Source organism: Anabrus simplex, chromosome 1 (genome assembly GCF_040414725.1).
Source record: "Anabrus simplex isolate iqAnaSimp1 chromosome 1, ASM4041472v1, whole genome shotgun sequence".
NCBI lineage: Eukaryota > Metazoa > Arthropoda > Insecta > Orthoptera > Tettigoniidae > Anabrus > Anabrus simplex.
Genome location: NC_090265.1, coordinates 398,242,564 through 398,267,068, shown reverse-complemented (window position 1 = coordinate 398,267,068; position 24,505 = coordinate 398,242,564). Strand labels below are relative to the sequence as shown.

General features: G+C 38.5%; 1 protein-coding gene across 3 annotated transcripts in view; it reads right to left on the bottom strand.

The window, feature by feature from the left end:
• Positions 1-24,505, bottom strand: part of LOC136856844 (ubiquitin carboxyl-terminal hydrolase 2) — a 434,922-nt gene that overhangs the window by 17,816 nt on the left and 392,601 nt on the right. For all 3 annotated transcript variants that reach the window (XM_067135022.2, XM_067135020.2, XM_067135019.2), the window contains exon 9: positions 13,194-13,422. In XM_067135022.2, the coding sequence (XP_066991123.1) occupies positions 13,194-13,422 (229 nt within the window). The remainder of the gene's footprint in view (positions 1-13,193; positions 13,423-24,505) is intronic.

Genomic DNA, 24,505 nt, shown 5'->3' with positions numbered 1-24,505 from the left:
GTCGTCGTGCTGACCACACGACATCTCATAATCTACATGCCTTTGGGCTGAGCAGCGGTCGCTTGGTAGGCCAAGGCCCTTCGGGGCTGTTGCACCATAGGGTTTGGTTTGGTAAATCAAAAATAAAATGTTGATACTTTCGATTTTAACACAATTTTAGATAAAGGATTATTTTAAATTATAAAAGTTAATTATTTTTATCTTGCAAAATCATTAAAAACTTGTTTTTGAATTTTAAACATGAGAAATTATTTAAAGTTATACAGGGTGTCCTCCAAAACCACTGACAAGGCTTAGTATGTTGTGTCGGATGGTGGGCTAATCGGTTTACAAGAAGCACTCGCTGTCGGGAAATGCACAGTTTGGGCGCTGGAGAGCATCGAAGTCTGAGAGCAGTTGTGACAATATTTTCTGATTTGGAGTCTTAATACGGAAGGTATGCAACCCTTTAGCCACCTGTGTACTGCAGATGGACGAATTCAGCCTAATAACATTCCTGCGCATGCGCTACATTCCTCCACACAGTCCTTTATTCGCATCCTACTGCGTTACTGTGTACTGTAGTCTGCCAGTGCAGTAACGTTGTTAACAGCAGTGCAACATGTACCAGTTCACAGCTGCGGAAATGACCAACAAGATGCTTGCATACAGCAAAGTGGACTGCAATGGTGAGCTGCTGCAAGATTGTATGCGGAACGTTTTTCAAACAGACGTACCCCACATCATTCCAGGTTCGCGGCCATGGAGAGACCACTAAGAGAAGCCGGACAGTTCCAAGTAGGTAGTATGAAGAGTATGGTGTATGACACTCTTGTAACGTCAGCGGAGGACCTTATTGCTCGAGTCCATGGAGCGAATGAAATTTTTCAAAGACAATCGCACATATTAGGTTTAGTCCGCGAGGCTCAGCACCGTCGATGTAGGCTTTGAAATGACATAGGAGGTAAGCAGTTTGAACACCGTTTGTAATGAGCCTAATGGGCTAACCATGTTGAGTTTATTGACGACATGCAGAACACACACACATCTCACACTTCAATGCGCTACAGCTTCCAAGCCGTGCATTTCTGGACATTGGTTCCTTCTTGATAATGGATCTATTTGCCTTCCCGCATAACATACTAAGTACTGTCTGTGTTTTTTTGGGACACCTTGTATAGAAACAAAAATTCAAAATTTATTTTAAATTTAACACAAACAGGGGTAAGTGTTAGTTTGAAAATGTTATTTTTCTATCTCACATAATCCAACCAAAATGTGAGTCTTCTTGAATTTAAAATAATTTTCATCATCTCTTTTTTCTGGTTATGTTGCTTACAAAGATACATCGAGCCAAACATTGCAGCACAGCAACTTGCCTGTGCATGTTGCCATGGGAACTCTTACTGGGGCAAATGCTCATAAAATCATAGAAGATCTCTTGTAGAACTGTACATATCTTAAAGAACCGTGTGGCACTATAATATGATAAACTCCCTTTGTTAGCTGGTTGTGGCATCTTCACGCAAGATGGAAAATGGTGTCATAAAATTGGTCAATTAACTTTGCATTTCCACCATTTATTTCAATTGCCTTTCGATCTCTGCGTGCAAACAAGTCCAAATCTTCATTATATTTAACATAATAATGTTCAGGAAATTCATCAAGTGACTTGAGCTCACTGAACTCTTCAAGGTTTTTATTTTGGAGCTGTCCTTTAAATAGCAATAGCTCTAATTTAAACGCTCTGGTATGATCCCACATTGAACTTATTAAATGGTCCTTCTCTACATGGAAACATTCAGTTCACTCAAATAGGGAGTAATGACAGTTGAAAAACCAAGATCTGCGACCCAATCATCATCTGACAAAAGTGATTTGAGCGAGCCTTTCATCTCCGTAAAGAGTGCCACGTCTTTCAAAATTTTGAAAGTAGTGTCCAATACATTAGCACAACTTAATCACCTTGTTCCAAAATATAAAGGAACATAATGGCATTGCACATCACAATCATTCAGAAACTCTTTGAATTAGCAGTGGTTCTGTTTTTTTTTTTTTTTTTTACAAAAATTCACACACTAGGTAACAACTTTCAGAACTGACTGAAAGCTGCTGAAGGTTTCAACACATAGTTTTTTCTGGTTCAGGAGACAATGTACCACTCTGATTGGGGGTAGACTGACAGCCAACACTTATTTTCAGTCTTCCTACAAATCCTAGCCCTTCAGACAACATGGGAGTTCTTCTGTGATGTCAAAATCGGCAGTCATTCCTCTTATGAAGGTAATTTGCTCGGCTGTATCACTGGTACCAGTGCTCTCATCTAATGCTAGAGAAATATAAATAAACTCTTTGCACCTATTCTTCAATTAGTGCACCCAGCTCCTGCATGTGATGAGATATAATATTGATGGAAAGACTGAATCAAATTTTGTGACTTGTAATGGACACAACAAATCTGCACTTGAAATCATGCATTCTTTGATAAAGTCCCCATCTGCAAACAGTCTACCTCACTTTGCTACATTAAATGCATTGCTGTAATTTGCACATACTGCCGCGTCGGGTTTCTTCCATCCGTTGCTTGTAAAAAAGAAAATATTAAAACCTGTCCTCACAAAAAAAAAAAAAAAAAAAAATCTTAAATCTCTTTAAACATGACGCATTTTACTAATATTTACCTTATCATTACCCGGCAGTACCTCCATCAGTTTCAAAATAAGTGTGTTCTTTCATCGCCAACAATAGTACCGTATGTATATTGGACGCTTTTGTTGATACAGTGCTATGACATATAATATTGTATATATATCACCTTGTTATTCTCAATTCCTTCACAAGATAAAGGTCCTACCACGAAGTGTCAAACATTGCACCTGCAGTTGTATATGCACCAAGCTTGGTCAACATTACCGTGTATAGTATGCGAGTCGCAATGTTTCCTACACAACTGCATTGGAATGTGATCAGCTATATCATGCGGCTTGGCTGTGCCAACTAGAAGCAGAGCAGTCAAGAGAGAGAGAAGTGGCTAGTCAAGTGGTGGGGACTACTCTTGAGTCGAGCCTGAGCCAGCTCAGGATGCTCTAGTTTGATAAGTGTGGGTTGGCAAGGTATGCACTACCACACCGCACCCCTCCGAGATCAGCAACAAAAGCCCAACTGCCAACTCTAATGCATCACATTTTTATCATTTCCCGAGCGGAACACAGATATATCTGGAGCAGATCTGTCATCCACGATATATCCGGGTAAAGCTCTTATTCAAACCTGGAACAGATTTTCACTGTAATAATTAATGCTAGGCTCAGAAGATGGCAGCACCATACAGACACAGGTTTGATAGTTAACATATCACCGCTAGAGACCTCTGTGACTTCACAAATATTTGCAGCCAGCTATTGATTCATATGTGGGCACGTGATAATTCGTAGGAGTTATAGTGTCAGTTTTTCTGGTATTTGATGCTTTTCACATAATGTCGAAGAAAAGACTATGGACTGATAAGGAAACAGTATTTGCTTTGGATGCGACTGATTATCATATTTCAGATATTAGTTTTTCTAACAGTGATAGTGAAATAAGTGAAACTGATGAGTGTGAGAGCAAGAACAGCACAAGTGACAGTGTTGCATCTGACGGCAGCAGTGACTCGAGAGTGGAGAGATGTGTCCGATAGGGATCCGGGGCCTAGTCATAGGGTTCCTTCGTTATGTATAAACCCTGGTCCAGTTCTTCCATCTAGTTTTGATAGTAATACAGAGCCTGTAGAGTATTTTGAACTATTTTTCGACGACGACTTTATAAATATAATTCATGAAGAAATCTCTCTTTACGGTGACATAACGAAACAAAAGAACACCCCCCTCACACAGAAGTCAAGGCTAAATGAATGGAAACATCCTCTAAACTCAGACATAAAAGCACTCTTAGTAGTTGTGATAAACATGGGGATATTACTGAGTATTTCTATAAGGCATGGGTTAGTAAGGTACCATTCGTTATGGACGTATTTCCCCGTGATGAATTTTAACTCCTGTTTTGGAATCTACATTTCGCACCCCCTCCCCAAAATCAAGATCGTCTCAGAAAAATTTAGTATGTAGTGCCTGTCATTAATAAAATCAGAGAAAAGTGTATGCTTCATTATACCCCCGGTGAAAAGATTACTACTGACGAGAGTACAAAGAGTCTAAACATGCTCTGGCATGGAAAGATAAAAGGACAGTTTTCATGTTGAGCAATAGCCACAAAGGGTCAAAGACAGATGTTACATCAGTCCACTCTAAATACCCAAACAAGCCCCCGATAGACAAACCCAATATGACGGCAGACTACACTAAACACATGAGTGGTGTGGATCGTAGTGATCACTATATAGCCTCTTATCACTTCATGCGTAGGACAATAAAGTGGTATAGAAAAATGTTCTTCTGGCTCCTTGAGATAAGCATTGTCAACTCATATCTGCTGTATGTCATAGACCAGAAAAACTATAACTCTGAACCAATTACACATAGAAAGTTCAGGCAATGACTTGTTGAGTCACTGGTCCTCGAATGGGTGACCTCTAAGCAAAAAGAGGGGTGTTCCAAAAGGGGAAGGCCCTCTCTTGGTCCCTCAGAAGAACGCCTGAATGGAAAGGTTCCATAGCTTGCGTTGTGTGTAAAAATAAGGGCTATGCAAGAAAACAATTTATTACAGCAAAACCTGCAACCAGAAGCCTTTTCTGCATCCCAATAGATGCTTTGAGGTGTACCACACTTTACAACATTTCTAAAAAGCCACAAAAGTGTTGTGTGTTTTGTAGAAAATTGTATAGTGTATATATGTAAATTGCAGTGACTTGTGCGTTAATGTACTAAATGTAAGAATATAAAATAAGAAAATTCAACTTTACAACCAACGGATGCTGTTCAAGCTTCCAGTACCAACAGGTAAGCATAATACAGCTTTGGTATAATTAAATTTAATGCATGAAAAATATATTCTGTACAAATAAACTTCATTTAATGAAAATTAATGTATATAATACTGAATTACATACAAATAGGTTATGTACAAATGAGGTTTAATTAATCTGTTTTTAAAATACTGCTGGGACATACAGAAATTTTGTATGAAACAGAATTACGCAAATATGAGTTGTGTATAAACCAGTCTCAACTATATATATATATATATATATATATATATATACACTAGCAAGACACCCGTGCTTCGCAACGGTATTAAACTGAAATTTATAATTGAATGCTTATTGTTTTAGATATATAATCCGTCGAAATTCGCGATCTGACTCGTATTCTGCGAGAATCCACCAAAATTCTCGATCTGACTGGTTTTCTATTATTTTACGGCACGTTTCCTCACATTTTTCAATCTTCCTTTCCAGCAATCGATTTCGTACTTCCCGGGCTAGGCTCAGGTATTCCTCCCGGTCAGTTGGGTCCGTAAATCTTTGCCATCCTTTCCTATAATATTTTTAATATGGATAAAATCCTTCACGAGATCCGGCGTGGTGTTATATTGGGTGCCTTGACGGCACTGAACCCGCGGCCGGACTGCATTCTTAGTCATTACCCGTCCAGGAGCCGTTTCCAGCGCGGTCCACACATTTGACGACGTTCTGGATTATTATTATTATTATTATTATTATTATTATTATTATTATTATTATTATTATTATGTGTTGCTGGAATGGCTGATGACAGGGAAAACCGGAGTATCCGGAGAAAAACCTGTCCTGCCCCCGTTTTGTCCAGCACGAATGTCACATGGAGTGACCGGGATTTGAACCACGGAACCCAGCTGTGAGAGGCCGGCGCGCTGCCGCCTGAGCAACGGAGGATCCTTATAAGTACATTAATAATAGTAAAATCAATTGGTCTCACCTCCTTCTACACCCCACCGCCGTTAAGTTTATTTACCGCCACACCCGCCCACAAAAAAAATTAAAAGAATGCTTGTTTCTTTATGTTTAAGGGAGATTCCAAACACCAATGTTCACGTCTATTACCTTCAGTTTTGATATATAAGTATCCCCCATAAAAATAATTTCCTTTTTTTCACTTCATTTCACAATACTCCCCCCCCCCCCAAGTGAATTTTCCCGCAAAAAAAATACGTGTTTCTTTAATAGTAAAGGATCTTCTAAATACCAATTATCACGACTCTAACTTCTTCAGTTTTTGATTTATGTGTCCTCATGAAAGGAATCCAACTGCTTTACACTCCCGCCCTCCAAGATGGTTTCCCCACCAAAACGCGTTTTTCTTTGTTTTTAAAGGAGATCCAAATACAAAATTTCACGTCTGTAACAACTTTAGTTTTTATTAGATGTATGTATTCTCATACAATAAAGTCAATTAATTTTTCAATTCTTTCACCCCCCCCCCCCCCTTCATTGGATTTTCCGAGAATACGTGTTTCTTTACTTTTAAAGCAGATTGCAAATATCAAATTTCACGTATGTAACATCTTCATTTTTGAGATATCAGTAGCCTAATTAAAAGAATTCAACACCATTTTCAGTCACTTTTACTCCCCCCCCCCCCCCTCCATCCAAGTGGTATTTCCGAAAACTAAAAATACACGTTTCTTTATGTTTAATAGAGATAAAAAATACCATTTTTCACTTCCGTAACATGTTAAGCTTTTTAGATATACAGTAAAAATTCTTTTTTTAAAATTTCACCCCTTTCGAGTTCCCCTTAAGTGGAGTTTCCAAAAACAAATCACCTATGTTTCTTTACATTTACAGGAGATTCCAAACACCCACCTTTTACTTCTGTAACATTATACGTTTCCAAGATATTCTGTAGATATAGTCTTTCAAAAAATTCACCCCAATTTGTCACTCCTGTTTAACCGCCATTAATTGGATTTTCCAAAAACTAAAAAATACGTGTTTCTTTATTTTTAAAGGAGATCCCATATACAAAATTTCAGTTCTGTAATCTTTCATTTCTTAGATATATGTATCCTCATTAAAGGCATTCAACCCATTTTTCACCCTTTTACACCCCTCTTATTAGGATTTGGAGGAAACAAAAAAATACGTGTCCCTTTATTTTTAGAGGAGATTCTAACTACCAATTTTTACATCTGTAAATTTTAAAGTTTTAAAATGTAGACACAATCATTTTAAAAAATTCACCCCCCCTTTCACCCCCCAATATTTGGATTTTCCAAAAACGAAAAAATACGTGTTTCTTTACTTTTAAAGTAGATCCCAATTTTCAGGTCTGTGATATCTTCAGGTTCTGAAATATAAGTAGACTCGTGAAATGCATTCGACCCCTTTTTCAACCTTTTCCACCCTTCCTATTAGGATTTTCCGAAAACAAAATATACGTGTTTCTTTATTTTTAAAGGAGATTCTAATACCAATTTTTACATCTATAACCTTTAAAAGTTTTGAGATATAGATACACTCATTTTAAAATATTACCCCCTTTTCACCTCCCCCCTAATTGGGTTTTCCAGAAACAAAAAAATACGTGTTTCTTTATTTTTAAAGGAGATCCCAAACACCAATTTTCTGATCTGTAATATAATCAGTTTCTGAGATATAAGTAGCCTCATTAAAGGCATTCAACCCTTTTTAACACCTTTTCACTCCTCCTATTGCGATTTTCCAAAAACAAAAAAAATACGTGTTTCTTTATTTTTAATGAAGATTCTAAATACCAATTTTTACATCTGCAAACTTTAAAAGTTTGGAGATATAGATTCACTCATTTTAAAAATTCACCCCCTTTTCACCCTCCCATTAATTGGATTTTCCAAAAACAAAAAAATATGTGTTTCTTTATTTTTAAAAGAGATCGAAAGTACCAATTTTCAGGTCTGTAATATCTTCAGTTTCTGAGATATAAGTACTGGTATCCTGATTAAAGGCATTTATTTTTAATGAAGATTCTAAATACCAATTTTTACATCTGCAAACTTTAAAAGTTTGGAGATATAGATTCACTCATTTTAAAAATTCACCCCCTTTTCACCCTCCCATTAATTGGATTTTCCAAAAACAAAAAAATACGTGTTTCTTTATTTTTAAAAGAGATCAAAAGTACCAATTTTCAGGTCTGTAATATCTTCAGTTTCTGAGATATAAGTACTGGTATCCTGATTAAAGGTATTCAACCCATTTTCCCCCATTTTCACCCTTTTTCATCCCTCCTATTGGGATTTTCTGAAAACAATAAAATACGTGTTTCCTTATTTTTAAAGAAGATTCTAAATACCAATTTTTACATCTGTAAACTTTTAGAGTTTTGAGATATAGATACACTCATTTTAAAATTTCACCTCCCTTTTCACCCCCTTAGCGACGGAATATCCAAAAATCCTCTCTTAGCGAGCACCTACATCTTAATATGAATATATCCCCAAAATTTCATTTCTTTATGTCCAGTAGTTTTGGCTCGGCGATGATGAATCAGTCAGTCAGTCAGTCAGGACAAGTTATTTTATATATATAGATTTTCTGTAAACTCATTTCAAAAGTTTCTCTCTGGAATATTAGAAAGGTTTATTTCTTTTTGACAGCCAGATCACTTCTTTGTTCTTAATCTGTTTATGATCAGCATTGAAGGACAATTATTAGGTTTAATTAATCTGTTTTGAAAATACTGCTGGGACATACAGAAATTTTGTATGAAACAGAATTATGCAAAGATGAGTTGTGTATAAACCAGTCTCAACTATATATATATTTTCTGTAAACTCATTTCAAAAGTTTCTCTCTGGAATATTAGAAAGGTTTATTTCTTTTTGACAGCCAGATCACTTCTTTGTTCTTAATCTGTTTATGATCAGCATTGAAGGACAATTATTAGGCTGCATTAGCTTCTTGTTTCCTTATTGCAACTTTAATGCCATTAACTAAAGAACATTAACACAAGAATCAAAACAATGTTCTACCATTTAATAAGTTCCAGAACTGAACTTGGACAGACTAATTTATTTTCAAAAGATTATCTTTAGGTCCTTTTCCACACAACAGGTCACAATGCATCATTCCTGAGGAGTTAAAAAACAGTTCAAGCAACACTTTACCTTTTGACTTGTCTTTGTTATGTTTTTTTCCCCCTATATGGCTATACGGACAAGTTTGGCTTCAACTGAAATGTTTCAGAAGCGGATTTGAATAATTTTTGGCAGAACTTAAATGATTGTGCAATGCTCAAACTGCGACAATGTCAAAGTCCACCGGTGATATTCAACTACCCTTCACAAAAGAGACTGTAGTTTTGTTGACGCTGTATGTACACAACTGCCTCTAGCTGGGATGAGTGAAGAACTGTTACAACCCCATTCTAAGGTACAACCTATCCACTGTAATGCAGCACAGGTACCCTATGTGGCCAGTCTACAAACTTAATAACTGCATATATATAAGCCACAAAAGTATGTTGACCACTACATCTTAGAAATTTTTTTTTTTTTTTTTCTAGTTGCTTTACGTCGCACCGACACAGATAGGTCTTGTGGCGACGATGGGACAGGGAAGGGCTGGGAGTGGGAAGGAAGCGGCCGTGGCCTTAATTAAGGTACAGCCCCAGCATTTGCCTGGTGTGAAAATGGGAAACCACGGAAAACCATTTTCAGGGCTGCCGACAGTGGGATTCGAACCTACTATCTCCCGAATACTGGACACTGGCCGCACTTAAGCGACTGCAGCTATCGAGCTCGGTCTTAGAAAATAAATTAACAGCAGAACCCAGAGAAATGACAACTTAAGCAAGAGAAGTTCAATAAGAAAGTCGTATGATAGCAATTGGCATAAGTAGACATCATCATGCTCAGTTCACATGAGACACTTAGGTGAAGCTGTGGTTGTCTAAGGTTGCAGACATTTTATCTGTAAGGACACTTGTATGTGTAAAAATTACCCAAGCGAATTTGAAATGTGTATTTTAGTTATTTCTAATACGCTCTTCAGGTCTCTCCTCTCATTACTTTTCTACTGAACTATTCTAAATATTATGAGCTTGAATCAGCTGTGCAGCTTTGCTAATTCCATTCACAGTGTGAGAGAAACATCGACTGGGTAAATTTCACCCATGCACGAGTTCATACATTTCAGAATGCCATTGTTGTTTACTGTTAACTGCTTTGCTTTTATGGACTAACAGTGCAACAATTATTATTAGATAAGTGTACTTTATAGAATGCGTGTGTAATAATAATAATAATAATAATAATAATAATAATAATAATAATAATAATGTTTTTTGTTTTACGTCCCACTAACTACTCTTTTACGGTTTTCGGAGACGCCGAGGTGCCGGAATTTAGTCCCGCAGGAGTTGTTTTACGTGCCAGTAAATCTACCGACACGAGGCTGACGTATTTGAGCACCTTCAAATACCACCGGACTGAGCCAGGATCGAACCTGCCAAGTTGGGGTCAGAAGGCCAGTGCCTTAACTGTCTGAGCCACTCAGAGAGAGAGAGAGAGAGAGAGAGAGAGAGAGAGAGAGAGAGTGTGTGTGTGTGTGTCTTTGATAAGTTCAAGCAAAATTTGAGTGAATTTCAGAAATTGAAAGATGTAATACCAATATAAAAGGTCCGTTAATGGACATTATAAAGTTTCCAGCCAACTCATTCCTGGTTGCCAGCGCTTTGCCCCCGTGTGAAGTTAGGCTCATCAGTTGGTAAATAGCACACCCACCAAGATGCATGACTAGTGCATACCGTTGAGACCACTGCGTAGGCTACTTGGAGCCACCGGCATGTCAATGCACTATAAGAGACTTTGTCTCATTACCAAAAATTGATGCCTGCCTGGCCATCAGATGATATAGATGTTGATTCCCATAGGGAAACCGAAATATATGTCCCGAATGAGTAAATTTATAATACCAATATAAAAGGACCTTTTATATTGTATTATAAATTTTCTGAAAGGGGGCCCCCATTTTCATTAGGTCTTACTGTAATACACGAATTTTAACCTAATTAGCTGAAGAAGAGAATATCCATATTCTCGAAACATGTACTAGATATAATGTAAATGTGAAATGTAAATATAGAAAGCTTTTAACACATAGTATTGACTAGGCGGATCATCCATCTCTCTATTTACTGTCACAGCTAGTTTAGGAAACCTGTGTATGGATTTTTTTATTGCATAATTTTTTCAAGTAGGAGAGATCTTCAGATCCAAAATTTTTGGACATGAAAATTACACAAACTTTAGTACAATATATCTCCTTATATACATTATGTACAGAAAAATCAATATACGGTGCTTTTTAAAGAAGTATTATCTACTTAATTCCTAATTTTCATTAACATCTCAATTACATTTCATGAAAAAATGGAATTAAAAATTTAAAAAAAGAATTTTTTTGGGAAAAACTAGGCTATTAATATTGTATATGAAATAAAATATTTGTGATATCCTACTTTTATGTAGGCAAGTCAATAAGTATCTGCAATTGCTCTAACTGTCTTTAGGTTAGCTCTATGGTGTTGTGTGCTCACCAGCCACTAGATGGTACTGTTGTCTGCGTTTGTGGTAGGTTTCAGCGTTATTGGATTAGTACAGCTTGCGCCACTCTCTGTTTGCACCAAAGAAGAACAGCGTTCCGTAGTCCTTTTTTTGTGGTTTGAGGGTGTACCAGGAGCATAAATTCATAGAAGACTCTCAGCACAATACGGGAACAATGTTCTGCCACAGCAAAGTGTTTACCAGTGGATTGAACAGTTCAAAAGGGGTTGCACAAGCGTGAAGGATGAGGAAAGATCCAGGCGTCCATCTGCAGCTGTAACTGATGCCAATATTGAACAAGTGCATGATATGATCCTGAATAACACAGTAACTGTTGATGATGTGGCAAACCGTATGCACATTAGCCAAGGTTCTGCATATGAAATCATGCATAACAGGCTTAACTTTCACAAAGTCTGTTCGAGATGGGTTTCAAAACAACTCGATGAAAAGCAGAAGCGCAATCGTGTGACAATCTGTCAGCACCTACTGGACCATTATGCTAACGAAGGTGAAACGTTTCTGAAATGGAACATCACTGGAGATGAAACATGGGTTCACCACTTCGAACCAGAATGCAAAAGTCAGAGCATGGAATGGAAGCATCTGCTGTGGCAAAACATTGTCCCCGTATTGTGCTGAAAGTCTTCTATGAATTTCCGCTCCTGGTACACTCTCAGACCACAAAAGAGTATTATGGAACACTGTTCTTCCTTGGTGCAAACAGAGAGTGGCACAAGCTGTACTGATCTGGTAACGCTGAAACCTACCACAGGCGCAGACAATGGTACCATCTAGCGGCTGATGAGCACACAATACCATAGAGCCAACCTAAAGATGATTGGAGCAAAATTGCAGATACTTGCCAACTTGCCCTCGTATTTAGGCGACATTCCCACAAAGTTTCGTGAAAATCCATCCATTAGGTAAAAATATCTGTTTATCTCCAGACTGTCCCCTTCAGAGTTGTGTGGACAGATATGACAAATGCTGAGGTTTTGCACAGGGTTAGGCAAAAGTTATCTCTGCTGAAATTAATATATAAATGACATCTTTCTACGTGGGGTTATACTTTATGCCATTTTCCATAAATGAAAACCTTTTTAACGTGCTCATGAAAAACAAACCATTAGTCTATTAAATCAGTGTTCTACAATAACTGATGGGAAAAGGTCTTCAGAAAGACATAGGAATTCATTCACAAACAGATCTTTGAAAGACACTGGAGCAGAAAGCAATGTAGCAACAAAGAGAGCAGCCATCAATCGAGTGGCATGGAATCATTTTGTGGCAATCAACCAGCCCTTGGACTGAATATTTCATGATAATCATCATTATCTTACTCTACTCCATTAATTTTCTATTTTGTTTGGAACTACGAAATTGTAGTGTTCTTGTCAAGTATGAATTCTATAATCTGATTTTTCTGGAGATGCTGAATGTTCAATATTTCAGTATGAATGTTATGTTGCCTTTCATGAATCATGTACCAGCATAATACAAAACTAACCATTCTTCTTATTGGCTGCAAGTGTACCAACATGCAATACATTATAGACAATGATGAATGTTCATTTATTCAACCTTCTTGCAAACTGCTTGTATAATGTGCTCATGAATAACTATCATTAGCATATTAAATCATTTTTCTTCAGGAAGTGCTTATAATCAGGCTCACCGCACATCTGCATCACCATACCTGCTTTACTTACCTCGAATCATTGTACTCGTGCCAATCACCTGAATAGGGATGCCGACAGTATGCTGTGTAATGGCCAGAGTATGTAGTACCTGAATGGTTTGCAACTCCATAAAGATTGTACATACACCCTTGCCCTCTACTTGCTGCATATGCACTCAGGTCCAGACCCGTAAGAGGGAAGTCCACAGTCACATTTAATTTACCCCGAAATCGTTCCATAGGTGAAAATCTCTTCAAATCTGAAGAAAACTGTTAAGAAAAATGTCTAAAAAGTAGTATGATATTCAAACATTCTTCACAAATATCATGTTCTGAAACAAGTAAAATTTCTTAAACAAGAGAACAAATTCCATTATCAAACATTACAGACATCTGATAACATAAATTTTAATATGTCTTAAATTTACAATAAAGTACCAATCTAAGCACTATTCACGAAAACTATTCATGAGGAACGAACTATTTTCAGTAAATTATCAGAAGATGAATGAGACTAAAGAATGATGAATTAATGTTAATACATTGATTACCATAGACACTAGCCAGTGCTTGCCCCCAGCCAGGGTTGCAAACTCTCCTGTATAACACAGGAACTACTATATTCTTCTGAATATCCAAGCCATAACCCATCTCCTGTTTTAATGTAATCCTGGAGATTGCATCTCCCATATTTCAGTAAATGACAACCAGACTTGCAATTAAACCTGCCTTGCATTTTAAAAATCTTGTTTTTTGGAGATAATTGTATCATCGATATTGCAAATGTAATATCGATAGCATGATGCATGCTATAACAACAATACTGCTTCTGTTAACATTCCAGTCAGCGTTCTTGTGCTTCCTTATTTTGTTTGTGAATTGATTCTGTTTGTGATTTGATTTTGTTCACATACAGCTGTTGTATGTCGTTTTTGCTTTAACTGAAGTCACACAAAATGAAGAGATACAAAACTCCTCCTAAAAAGAAAGGAAAATACCAATGATTGGAACCATTACAATGTAAATCTGATGAAAACTGAATCACTAAAATTTTAACTACACTTACTTAGGCCAAGTTGTTTTAGAAATACAATCATCAACTTTGGCTGCTACCAAAAATGTAAACAAATATCCCTTTTTATTAAGATTTCTGTAGTTAATAACTGTTATGTAGTGTCTGTCTCTCTGTCTGATTAATTTAAGAACTTTTTATTATTGTTATTCATAATAGTAATTATCACACATCAAAATCTTCCTTATTTTGACAAGAAAAAATAGGCAATCCTACCTGTGGTAGAGTAGTTAATTCATTTAAATGACCACACTAAGGTTTTCTGCATTTCCTGTCATATAAGCATGGAAAGGAACTAACAAGTGTAAATCCAGTCATTTATAAGAGAGACAGGAACACATAATAGGATAAATACAGTGACCGGTCAGTGTGGGGAAAAGGGAGAAATAGAAAACACAAAAGGACAATCTTCACATCTTTCTACACATAACTATATTTCCATGTTTGTTCCTTTCCGTTGCTTATATTGGCCTGTTGGGTTCCTTTTTCCTTTTGTGCTTGTCCTGTGTTCCTGGTCTCTTTATCATTTCTATTCATGTTGATCTTTTTGTCTCTTTCCTTTTCCTGTGTTTATCCAGTTTTCTTATTGTCCTACACTTCCCACGTGAAGAATGCTCAAGATAGTCCCTCGGTGAGTGTTGCAGCCCACCTGATGAAAATGGGAACCAGAAACAAGCTTGTTGCAGGGGTAGGGTATAGAAGGAACTGGGATTGATGAGTAGAAAACCAATATATTTGAAGGCGGCACTTATAGACGTGGAGATTGCCCTTACTATTTCCCCCTCTTCCCACACTGACCTGTTGCAGTGTTTATCCTATTATGTTCCTATCCTTTTCTATTTCTCCCAAAGAATGCGACTGTAACCGGTAGGTTAGTTTTTTTTCTTTTTTGCCATTAGAAGGGGATTGAGGGCACTTTCTTGAAACTTTTAAGCCTGAACAACAAAACCATTCACCTTCTACTAGTCCTTAAAAGTCATCTGTTATATGGTGGCACTGTAGCTCCCTGGTACTGTGAGAATTGGAAAGTAGCAGTTCATTCCTTGCACAGTGACCAAAATATGTAGGTAACAAGTTTGTGAGGGCCAAGGTTAGGGTTCTTGGAAGCAAACACATCAGTGTTTGTTTAGTCTCGATAACAGTTGCAGGTGTGTTGTTTCTTATGTGTAGAAAATTGAACTGTTTTGGCAAAGTTACTACACTACTCTTTCCAATGCATAAAATAGTTATTCTGCTACTTATGAAATGTGTAAGAAGCAAAATTTTGCAGTTTCAAAGAGAGGAATTAGCTTGGCATTGAATAGAAAAATGTTAAACAATTAAAAAATATGCATTTATGATCTAAAATAATGCTTTGGGCTATGTCATACCCAAGACTTGATGAGGAAGGTTTGTTCATAATAGTAATCCAGCCACAAAAGGAGTCATTGCATGTACAGTAAATTAGGAATATCCCTAAAAACTGTTTACACCATTACAAACAAGGATTTGAATATAGAAAAATGCACAAGAGTAGAGTCCCTAAATTATTGCCTTGTCACATTTTAGAACATTGCACAAACAGCAGAAAACTGGATGAAAAACAACTGACATGAGAAAAATGGAATTTTGTGATCACATTAGATGCGACTTTTATATCTAAGTGACTGCAACAAATCCCACTCCATTCATCAAAGTTCAAGGTGTTGGAAAAAAAAAAAAAAAAAAACAAGGAAAGTTCCTCAAAGAGATTTATTGTCATTATGGGTTATTGTTACAAAGGAAAATTGACTATTCTCCATGTTGCTGAAAATCAACATCCTGGATTATCAGTACAAGTACGGCTTTTTGACCACAAATTACTCAAAAATGTCCTAAAAACAATGCATTTATGACCTAAAAAATCTACAAATTACCTTAAAAATGACCTACAAATTCTTTTCTTCTTGTATCAGTTGGTCTGGCAACTACAGAATTATTAACACAAAATCCAACATGGGAAATGCAGAAAATTACTCAAAAAATGTCCTATAAACAATGCATTTATGACCTAAAAAATCTACAAATTACCTTAAAAATGACCTCAAATTCTTTTCTTCTTGTATCAGTTGGTCTGGCAACTACAGAATTATTAACACAAAATCCAGCATGGGAAATGCAGATGTTGGTTCAATAATGAATAAGAAAATAGGGCAGGAAGTAAGCTACTATGCCTACTAGTTCAGCAGATGATGAAAAAATCTAATGCTATATGAAGATAGAGAAGATTTAATGCATTATGTAAAAGGAGATGAGAATCTAATTGTGATGAGACCAGAATCCAGTGGTAGGCCAAGGAAGAAGATAATGCTGTAAGAGAATTTGGACTGGGATGAAAGAATGGAAAAGGAAGTCTGCAAGTTTGAATACTCCACTGATCATAATTTAGTCCTTGCTAATACTTGGTTCAAACACCAAAAATGATAGCTGTATACATGGACAAGACCAAGAGACACAGGAAGGTATCAAACAGAATTCATTACGATTAGGGAGAGATTCAGAAACCAGTTGTTTGATCGCAAGACCTTCCCAGGAGCAGACTTGGACTCTAGCCACAACTTGGTAGTCATGAAATGTCGTTGAATAAGTTGAAAGAAAAGTGTGTGAGGGATTGTTTCAGGGAACATGCTTCAGAAGAAATGTAGGAACACGTGAAGCAATCCTGACTTAACATCTAATCTTACAGGATCAAATTAAGAAAGACAAGCCTACGTGAATGGCATTCATAGATCTAGAAAGGCATTCGACAGTGTCGACTGGACCAAGCTATTTGAGATTCTGAAGGCAATTGGGATCAGATACTAATGTTCTAATAGAGAATGCAACGTAAATTTCATGGCGAAATTTAACTTGGCGCTGAATACATTTGCTGCTTTCATTTCAAATATAGACGAAATTACGTTTACAGTACTATAGAACTGCTTAGTGGGTCCCATGAGCCCTCTGCATGGCAGGCCTTCTGGGCCCGTTAATTACGCCCCTGCTTACTTCTCGCACCTTCTTTTCATTTGCTGATACTTTCTTTTGCTTTCTCCCATTTTATCCCTATACTTGCCATGCTTTCTTATTTTCATGGCTTCTTTTACCCTCTCATTTCACCAAGTGGTCTATCTTTAACTCTTTCAGTTATTCTGCCACAAGCATACTTTGCACAGCTTACAAAAGCCTTCTGGAACATGTCCCATTCCCCTTCCACTCTCTCCACTTCAGCTCTGGGTATATGTTGTTTCAATTCATATAGGAATTTTTCTTTTACTTCCATATCGTATTTTCTTCTGTCTTATTTTCCTCACTTTCACTATTTTTCCTACTTTCATTTTTGCTACCACTATTCTATAATCTCCACTACTTCTGCCAAGGCTGTTACATCTAACAACTGCCTACTACAATATGTTCTTTTTACCAAAAAGTAACCAATTACTGTCTTCGTCATTCTGCTTCTCCCATCCCTCCCGTTCCACAAAAAGATAGATTAGTCACTGGAGCTTTCAATGATTTATCTTTTTGATGGTGCCGATAACAAACCAATCAAGAATCTACACTAAATTATGGCCTACTGCATGTACACCATCTCTCTCTGTGGAAGCTATCGCTTTAAATTTGAATCCACCATTATAACTAATATATTTTCCTAGCATTTTCACTTCTCACTCACTAATACTTTGAAACAGTACACACTCCAAGCTACGTGAGAAGTAACTGAGGTAGGTTGTTACAGGCTGAGATAAGCTGGACAGGTATGCTGTTAGCGATGACTCAATAGAATTAGAAAGTGGCATTTCCCTTGTTACCGCTATTCTGAGCGCAAGGGCAATGGGTGGTAAATAACCTGACTCCCTAAGGGAGCCAATGGCTTCAGGTGGATGAGCCCCTTTAGGTGGTGTAATGCCCCCCCTCCTCACCTTAGTGGAGGAAATACACTGAAGTCATGAAGTCATCAAGCTCTCTTTGTGGCCCAACGGGAAAACGGACAGAGGAGGAATGTTCCTAAAGGTCATAGAGGCAGTGGAGATCATGACAGATGGGACTGGCTGTGAAGGCCCATCTCTACTATATTTTAAGTCTGTAGCAGTCCACTGCATTCCCGGTGTTCAACCCTGCACGTGTCATTTCACATGTGCTGTAGAATTTGGCTCCGAAACCATCCCTGGCAAGTTGAGATCCACCTTAAACAAATTCATGCCAGTGGCACTTTTTCCTGCTATCTTCCCTCACTCTTTGAAGTCCAACAGCAAAGAGACAAGGATGGTAGGAGCGGGTTTCAAGTGAAACTGGAAGCTTCTAGTCTGGATTTGCATATTGGCAGCAGATGTGTGACAGTCATCTTTATGAGACCCATGATTACTCAAGAATTCAGTCCTGCGTCTGTGACCGGGCAGGCCTATTTACCAGTTCCGCTGCCTACACCACATGTGGAAAGCCTGAGAAAATGTGGATTAAACATCAATAGACACGCTTTTACCCTGCTTCGACAGCCGCACCCAGCAGGTCACCCCACTTGTGGTCAGAAAACTGATCAATCAATTATAATTAGAACGTGGAATATCAGAACACTCTTGGATATAAGTAACAATCACAGACCTGAAAGGCAAACAGCACTTGTCACTCATGAGCTCGCTAGATTGGATATCGATGTTGCCACCTTGACCAAAACCAGATTATCTGGTGATGGAAAAGTTGTGGAGTTTGGATCAGGCCATATTTTGGAAGAGAAGGGAGGAAGGTGAGACTCGTATGCATGATGTTGGGTTTGCTGTATAGACACAACTGGTAAATGCCCTTCAACTCACTCCAACAGCAATCAGTGAATGGCTTATGACTCTCTGAGTACTACTTACAGGGAATATTTTCATCGCTCTCATCTTCTCACATGCCACCAATCTAGATGTTGATGAAGATGTTAAGAATGAGTTTTATCACCAGCTGAGCACAACTGTCTGCAAAGAACCACCTAAGGACAAACTGTTATTGCTTGGCGATTTCAATGCCAGAACTGGGTGTTGATAACTGGCTGCTGGAAAATGTGATGGGCAAACGTATTCAAAAGTGCAACACCAATGGATTATTGCTTCTCGGACTATGTGCTGAGCATGAACTGTTCATCACCAATACTCAGTTCTGGTTACCTAACCATTTTAAGACCAAATGGATGAACCCACAATCTAAGCATATTCTTGACTATGTCATCACTCGGTAATGTGACAAGAAAGATGTTCTGATGACCAAGACCACAAGAAATATTGATGACTCATGGACATCACAAACTTCTGATCGGATGATTCAGAATCTCTTCCCATCGTAAACTGCCTCTGTATCACTCAAGTGTGTCCAGTAGGAAGGTTGACATCCATAAACTTTAAGACCGATCCTCTGCTGCTCACTTCCAGAATGTGATCTCCGAGCAGCTGGAATCCAATCCAACTATCACAAATGATGTGGAGCAAGAATGGTCAACAATTTGAAGTATTCTCTTTGAGTCAGCTAAGGAATCTATTGGTTTTGAAGAAAAGAAGAGTCAAGGCTGGTTTGCGGAGAACAATGCAGAAATTATAAGCCTCATCGATGCCAAACAGCAAGCTCTTCTCTCCCTTCAACAAGATTAATCCTCCAGCTTGAAGAAAGCCCATTTGCAAGTGGTGGTGGTGGTGGTGATTATTGTTTTAAGAGGAAGTACAACTAGGCAACCATCCTCTATATAACACTAATCAGAGGGAAACATGGAAGGGATCCGACACTTTGAAAAATGAAGATATCGGTCAAAGAATGACAAGGACCACGAAGGATGAGAAAATGAAAGACTCCCTAGCCCTCGCAAACCTGATAGCGTTGGGGTCGGAAAAGAACAAGGGCTAACCAAGAGAGGTCGGATAGAATAGATGAAAGTGAGGAGCCTGGCACAAGTAAGTGGAAGCAATGCCAGGACTCAGCTAAGGGCCCCGTGGTTGCCAATGCACACTCCAAAGTTCAGAGCCCCTGGGGCCCCTTTTAGTCGCCTCTTACGACAGGCAGGCAATACCGTGGGTGTTATTCTACCACCCCCACCCACAGGGGGAACCCATTTGCAAGATCTTAACACACTGACTCCCATAGGCGCCTTAAGACGGATAACATTTCGCCAGTATATTCTCTTGTATCTGCCTTAAGGCGGATAAGAACTTGCACGAAAATTTCAAGTTAAAAACTACGCTCTGGATCGTAGTTCCTTCATTCTTTCATAGATGGTAGTTAGATGAACGTTCTGACCTTCGTTAACATATGTCAAAACAGTAACTCCTGCCTAGAATCACCCAGCAAGAATTTGTTTCCTGGCACATTCCAAGCCTGCGCTCTTGCCTCCAGTGATGAGGACGAAAGAACAGTGCACGATAATACTGAAATACCAGACAGTGTTCCTCTATCTGACACCTCTCCAAGCTATTCTCCCCCCGTTACCCAAGATTTTAGAAAATGTAGGTCTAATTGTAGAGGTTCCAAACAGTGAAGATATAATGTCTTTAGTAAATATATTTATCAGTGATAGTTTTTTTGCGTATGTTTGTGAGCAGACTAACTTATATGCACAACAGGTTATCAGTAGCGCACTGCATCCATTCACTAAATATTCAATCTATCAAACTTGGAAACCTGTGTCAATGATCAAAATGAAACAGTTTATCGGTTTGATGTTAGTTACCGGAATTATACAGAAGCTGGATCTAAAAGTGTACTGGACCTAAGATCCCGTGTCTTCAACGCCTGTATTTTCCAAGACAATGTCCAGGAACAGATTCAAAAGTATCATGATGTTTTTACATTTTAGCGATAACAGTAATTATGTAAACAGTGCAGGCAGGCTCTATAAAATCAGGCCAATATTAGAAAAACTTTCATATCAGTTTTCAGTGGTGTACAGTCCCGACCAAAAGATTGCTTTAGATGAGGGCATGCTTGCTTGAAGAGGCCAGTTACGATTTCGAGTTTACAATCCATCTAAAATAACTAAGTATGGCATTATGGTTAGGATGGTGTGTGAATCAAAAACTGGGTATATTTGCAAATTGCTTATTTATGATGCAAGTGGAATGGCCTTCAATAGTACTGTTCTTGAACTTTTCAGTCCATATTTAGGCCTAGGGTATTCTGTTTACATGGATAATTATTACAACTGTGTTGCTCTAGCAAAAACCTTACGTGAACAGAATACTACCGTTTGTGGTACAATCAGACAAAACAGGGGAGTACCAAAGGACCTTAAGGACCAACAAAAATCATTGAAAAGAGGGGAAATGGCATTCAAACATGATGGGGAAATTCTTCTTGTCTCTTGGATGGGCAAGAAAATAATCACAATGAGTTCACCCATGCATTCTGCTGAAATGGTTGAAGTCACTTCAAAGTTTGGCAGAAAAACAATGAAGCCAGTATCCATTGCAGATTACAATCAGCTCATGCATGGAACAGACACAGCTGACCAATACCTTGCTCTATATCCCTTCATGAGAAAAACTTGTAAATGTCCGAAGAAGGTTTTCTTCCATTTACTACAGAGCGCCCCCTTCAATTCTTTTTGTCTCTTCCAGAAGTACAATACCCAGACAAAAATTACCTATCTTCAGTTCATACAGACAGTTTCCAGATACTATCTTGAAGGTCATAATCCTCCTGTCACTGTTCCAGTCTCAGCCCCGACCCAAGTCAGAACAGCCTCTCCAGCTCTCTCCGACACGTCATCACTAGCATCCACCCCACCGCATTCCATTCATCAGGCCCCCCCACCCCCATGAAGAGCACCAGCTAAAGATCCTCCATCACATCTAGATGAAAAAGTGAATGAACATATTATGCTCAAGTTTTCACCACCGAAAACTGACCCTTACCCAACAAGAAGATGTAGCGTTTATCTCAAGAAGAAAAAAGTATGACACAAGGTGGTACTGCAGGAAGTGTGGCGTCCCTCTGCATCCTGGAGCATGCGACAACCAGATATCACTTCTTAAAATCATACTAGAATCCCTCCCCTGGTATGTTCTAATTTTCATATTATTTCAGAGCATAATATAGGAGCAGTAAATATTTTTGTTCCACAGTGCAGAAGGCAGGACTGGCAGGCAAGGACTTTTAGAAATGGCTGGACTGGAGGTTTAAATGCCCTGGCTACTTCCTGGTAGTCAAAGTGTTAAGCAGAAAAGACTCAAGTCAGAGAAATGAAGTACAACTCGTGGCAACAGCAAGCTCAAGAACTTCAAAGGTTATCCATTGCCTGAGACCTGCATCTCTTCTATGCAGCGATTACAGAACTACATGGACCAATTCATTCTTCAATAGAAACTCTGAAATCAGCCGACTATGCTTCCACCTTTACTGTTGGAAGGATATCTTGAAGCGCTGGAAACAACACTTCTCCACTCTTTTAAATCACAACTCTACCACAGTTGAGGACTTACGAGATGAGTCACAACAGCCCCTGCAACCACCATCATACCAGGAATTCTGTGATGCTCGTAAAAAATTTAAATCCAGAAATGCACCTGGACAACTTTCCAATGGAGCTGATTCAAGGAGGAGGCTTATCCTTAAAAACAAGACTCTTAAGACTAATCCTTTTAATCAGGGAAATTCAGCAAGTACCTGGCGATCTAAAGAATGCTGCTGTCATCACCATATTCAAGAAAAGGTGATTGCAGTGTAAGTGGCAACTATCGCGGTATATCCCTGCTGTCCATAGCTGGTAAACTTCTTGCAAGAGATTCTACTTAACTGTCTCCAGGTTTTCTCTGAACAGATTCTCTCCCGTGTCTCAGTGTGGTTTCCATGCCTCAGGAGGCACACTTGATATAATCATCTATGCACGACAATTCCACGAAAAATGCAGAGAACAGCAGACACCTCTCTATTTAGGGTTTTATGATCAGGATAACGCTTTTGACTCTGTCCAAAGCCTGCTATGTGGGCAGTGTTGAGATGCTTTGGTTGCTCTAAACGCTTCGTTGACCCAGTATGAGCACTTCATGATGGTATATCTGGTCAGGTTCTCAGCCAGATACACATCTGATGTTTTTCCTATTACACATGGATTGAAGCAAGGGTGTGTGCTTGCCCCAATGCTCTTTGCTCTGTATGCAGCTGCTGTGCTTTGTGATTCATCATGTACCAACACCTCTGGCACCGATTAAGGTATCATCTTGATAAAGACATTGTTTATGTTGCATAATTCATTTGACCAAAATTACTGAACTGCAGTATATGCTGATGATACTGCATTACCTGCTCTTATCTCTGAGGACCTGCAGCAGTCAATCAAAAGTTTCAAGAACACATATGGACTCATCATCAATGCACAAACATCGAAAATCCTTGCTCAATCTGCCCTAGGGTTCTAGCCTTGCTGAATTCAATATGTTTTCCATCATTCTAGAACAGCTCATTTCTCATACCTTAGGAGCATCTTGACAAAATGATATACCACAGAATAGGATGTGGAAAACAGACTCTGTACTGCTCATCTGGCATTTGGTTGGCTATCCAAGTGGGTCTTTAGGAATAAAGACCTAACAGTTCATACCAAACTCATGGCGTATAAAGCAGCCATCATCATTATAGTTACTTTGTGGATGTGTAACCTGGACCGGTACTGCCATGGCATGAAGAAACTTGAATGTTTTCATCAGCAGAAATTTCATCAAATCTTAGATTAAAATGGGAGAACCATGTCTCCAATCTTGCAGTTCTTGAGAAAGTGTGCATGAACAGTGTAGAAGCCTCTATCATTGGCCATTGGCTTTAGTGTACTTGGTGTATGAGCTACACCAGGCTTCCTCGCCATTTCCTTTATGGTGAACTTTCCTCAGGCACAAGACCCCATGGTGCTCCTTTGAAGTGTTATAAAGACCAGCTTAAACAAACCATGAAGGTCTCAAACATCAACACTCAAACCTGGGACACACTTGCCAAGGATTGTTTGCTTTGGTGCCAAACCACCTCAACTGCTGTTAAACTGCTTCAGCAAGAGCATGCAGGCATGAAAAGGTTAAACAACAGTTACGCATACTCCATCAGATAAAGCCTTGTCCTCTCCCATCCATTGAGTGCAATCTGTGTGGATGCATGTTTTGCGCTAGAATTGGTTTGTTCAGTGATCAGACGTACAAGCACGAAAATCACCGAGTGCTAGTTGATGGTAAGCATTGTATACTATGAAACAAGTACCAGCCAATGATGACGACTGAAAATTACAGTTCCTGCTGAGGATCACTGAAAACAGAGTTGTTCTCCGG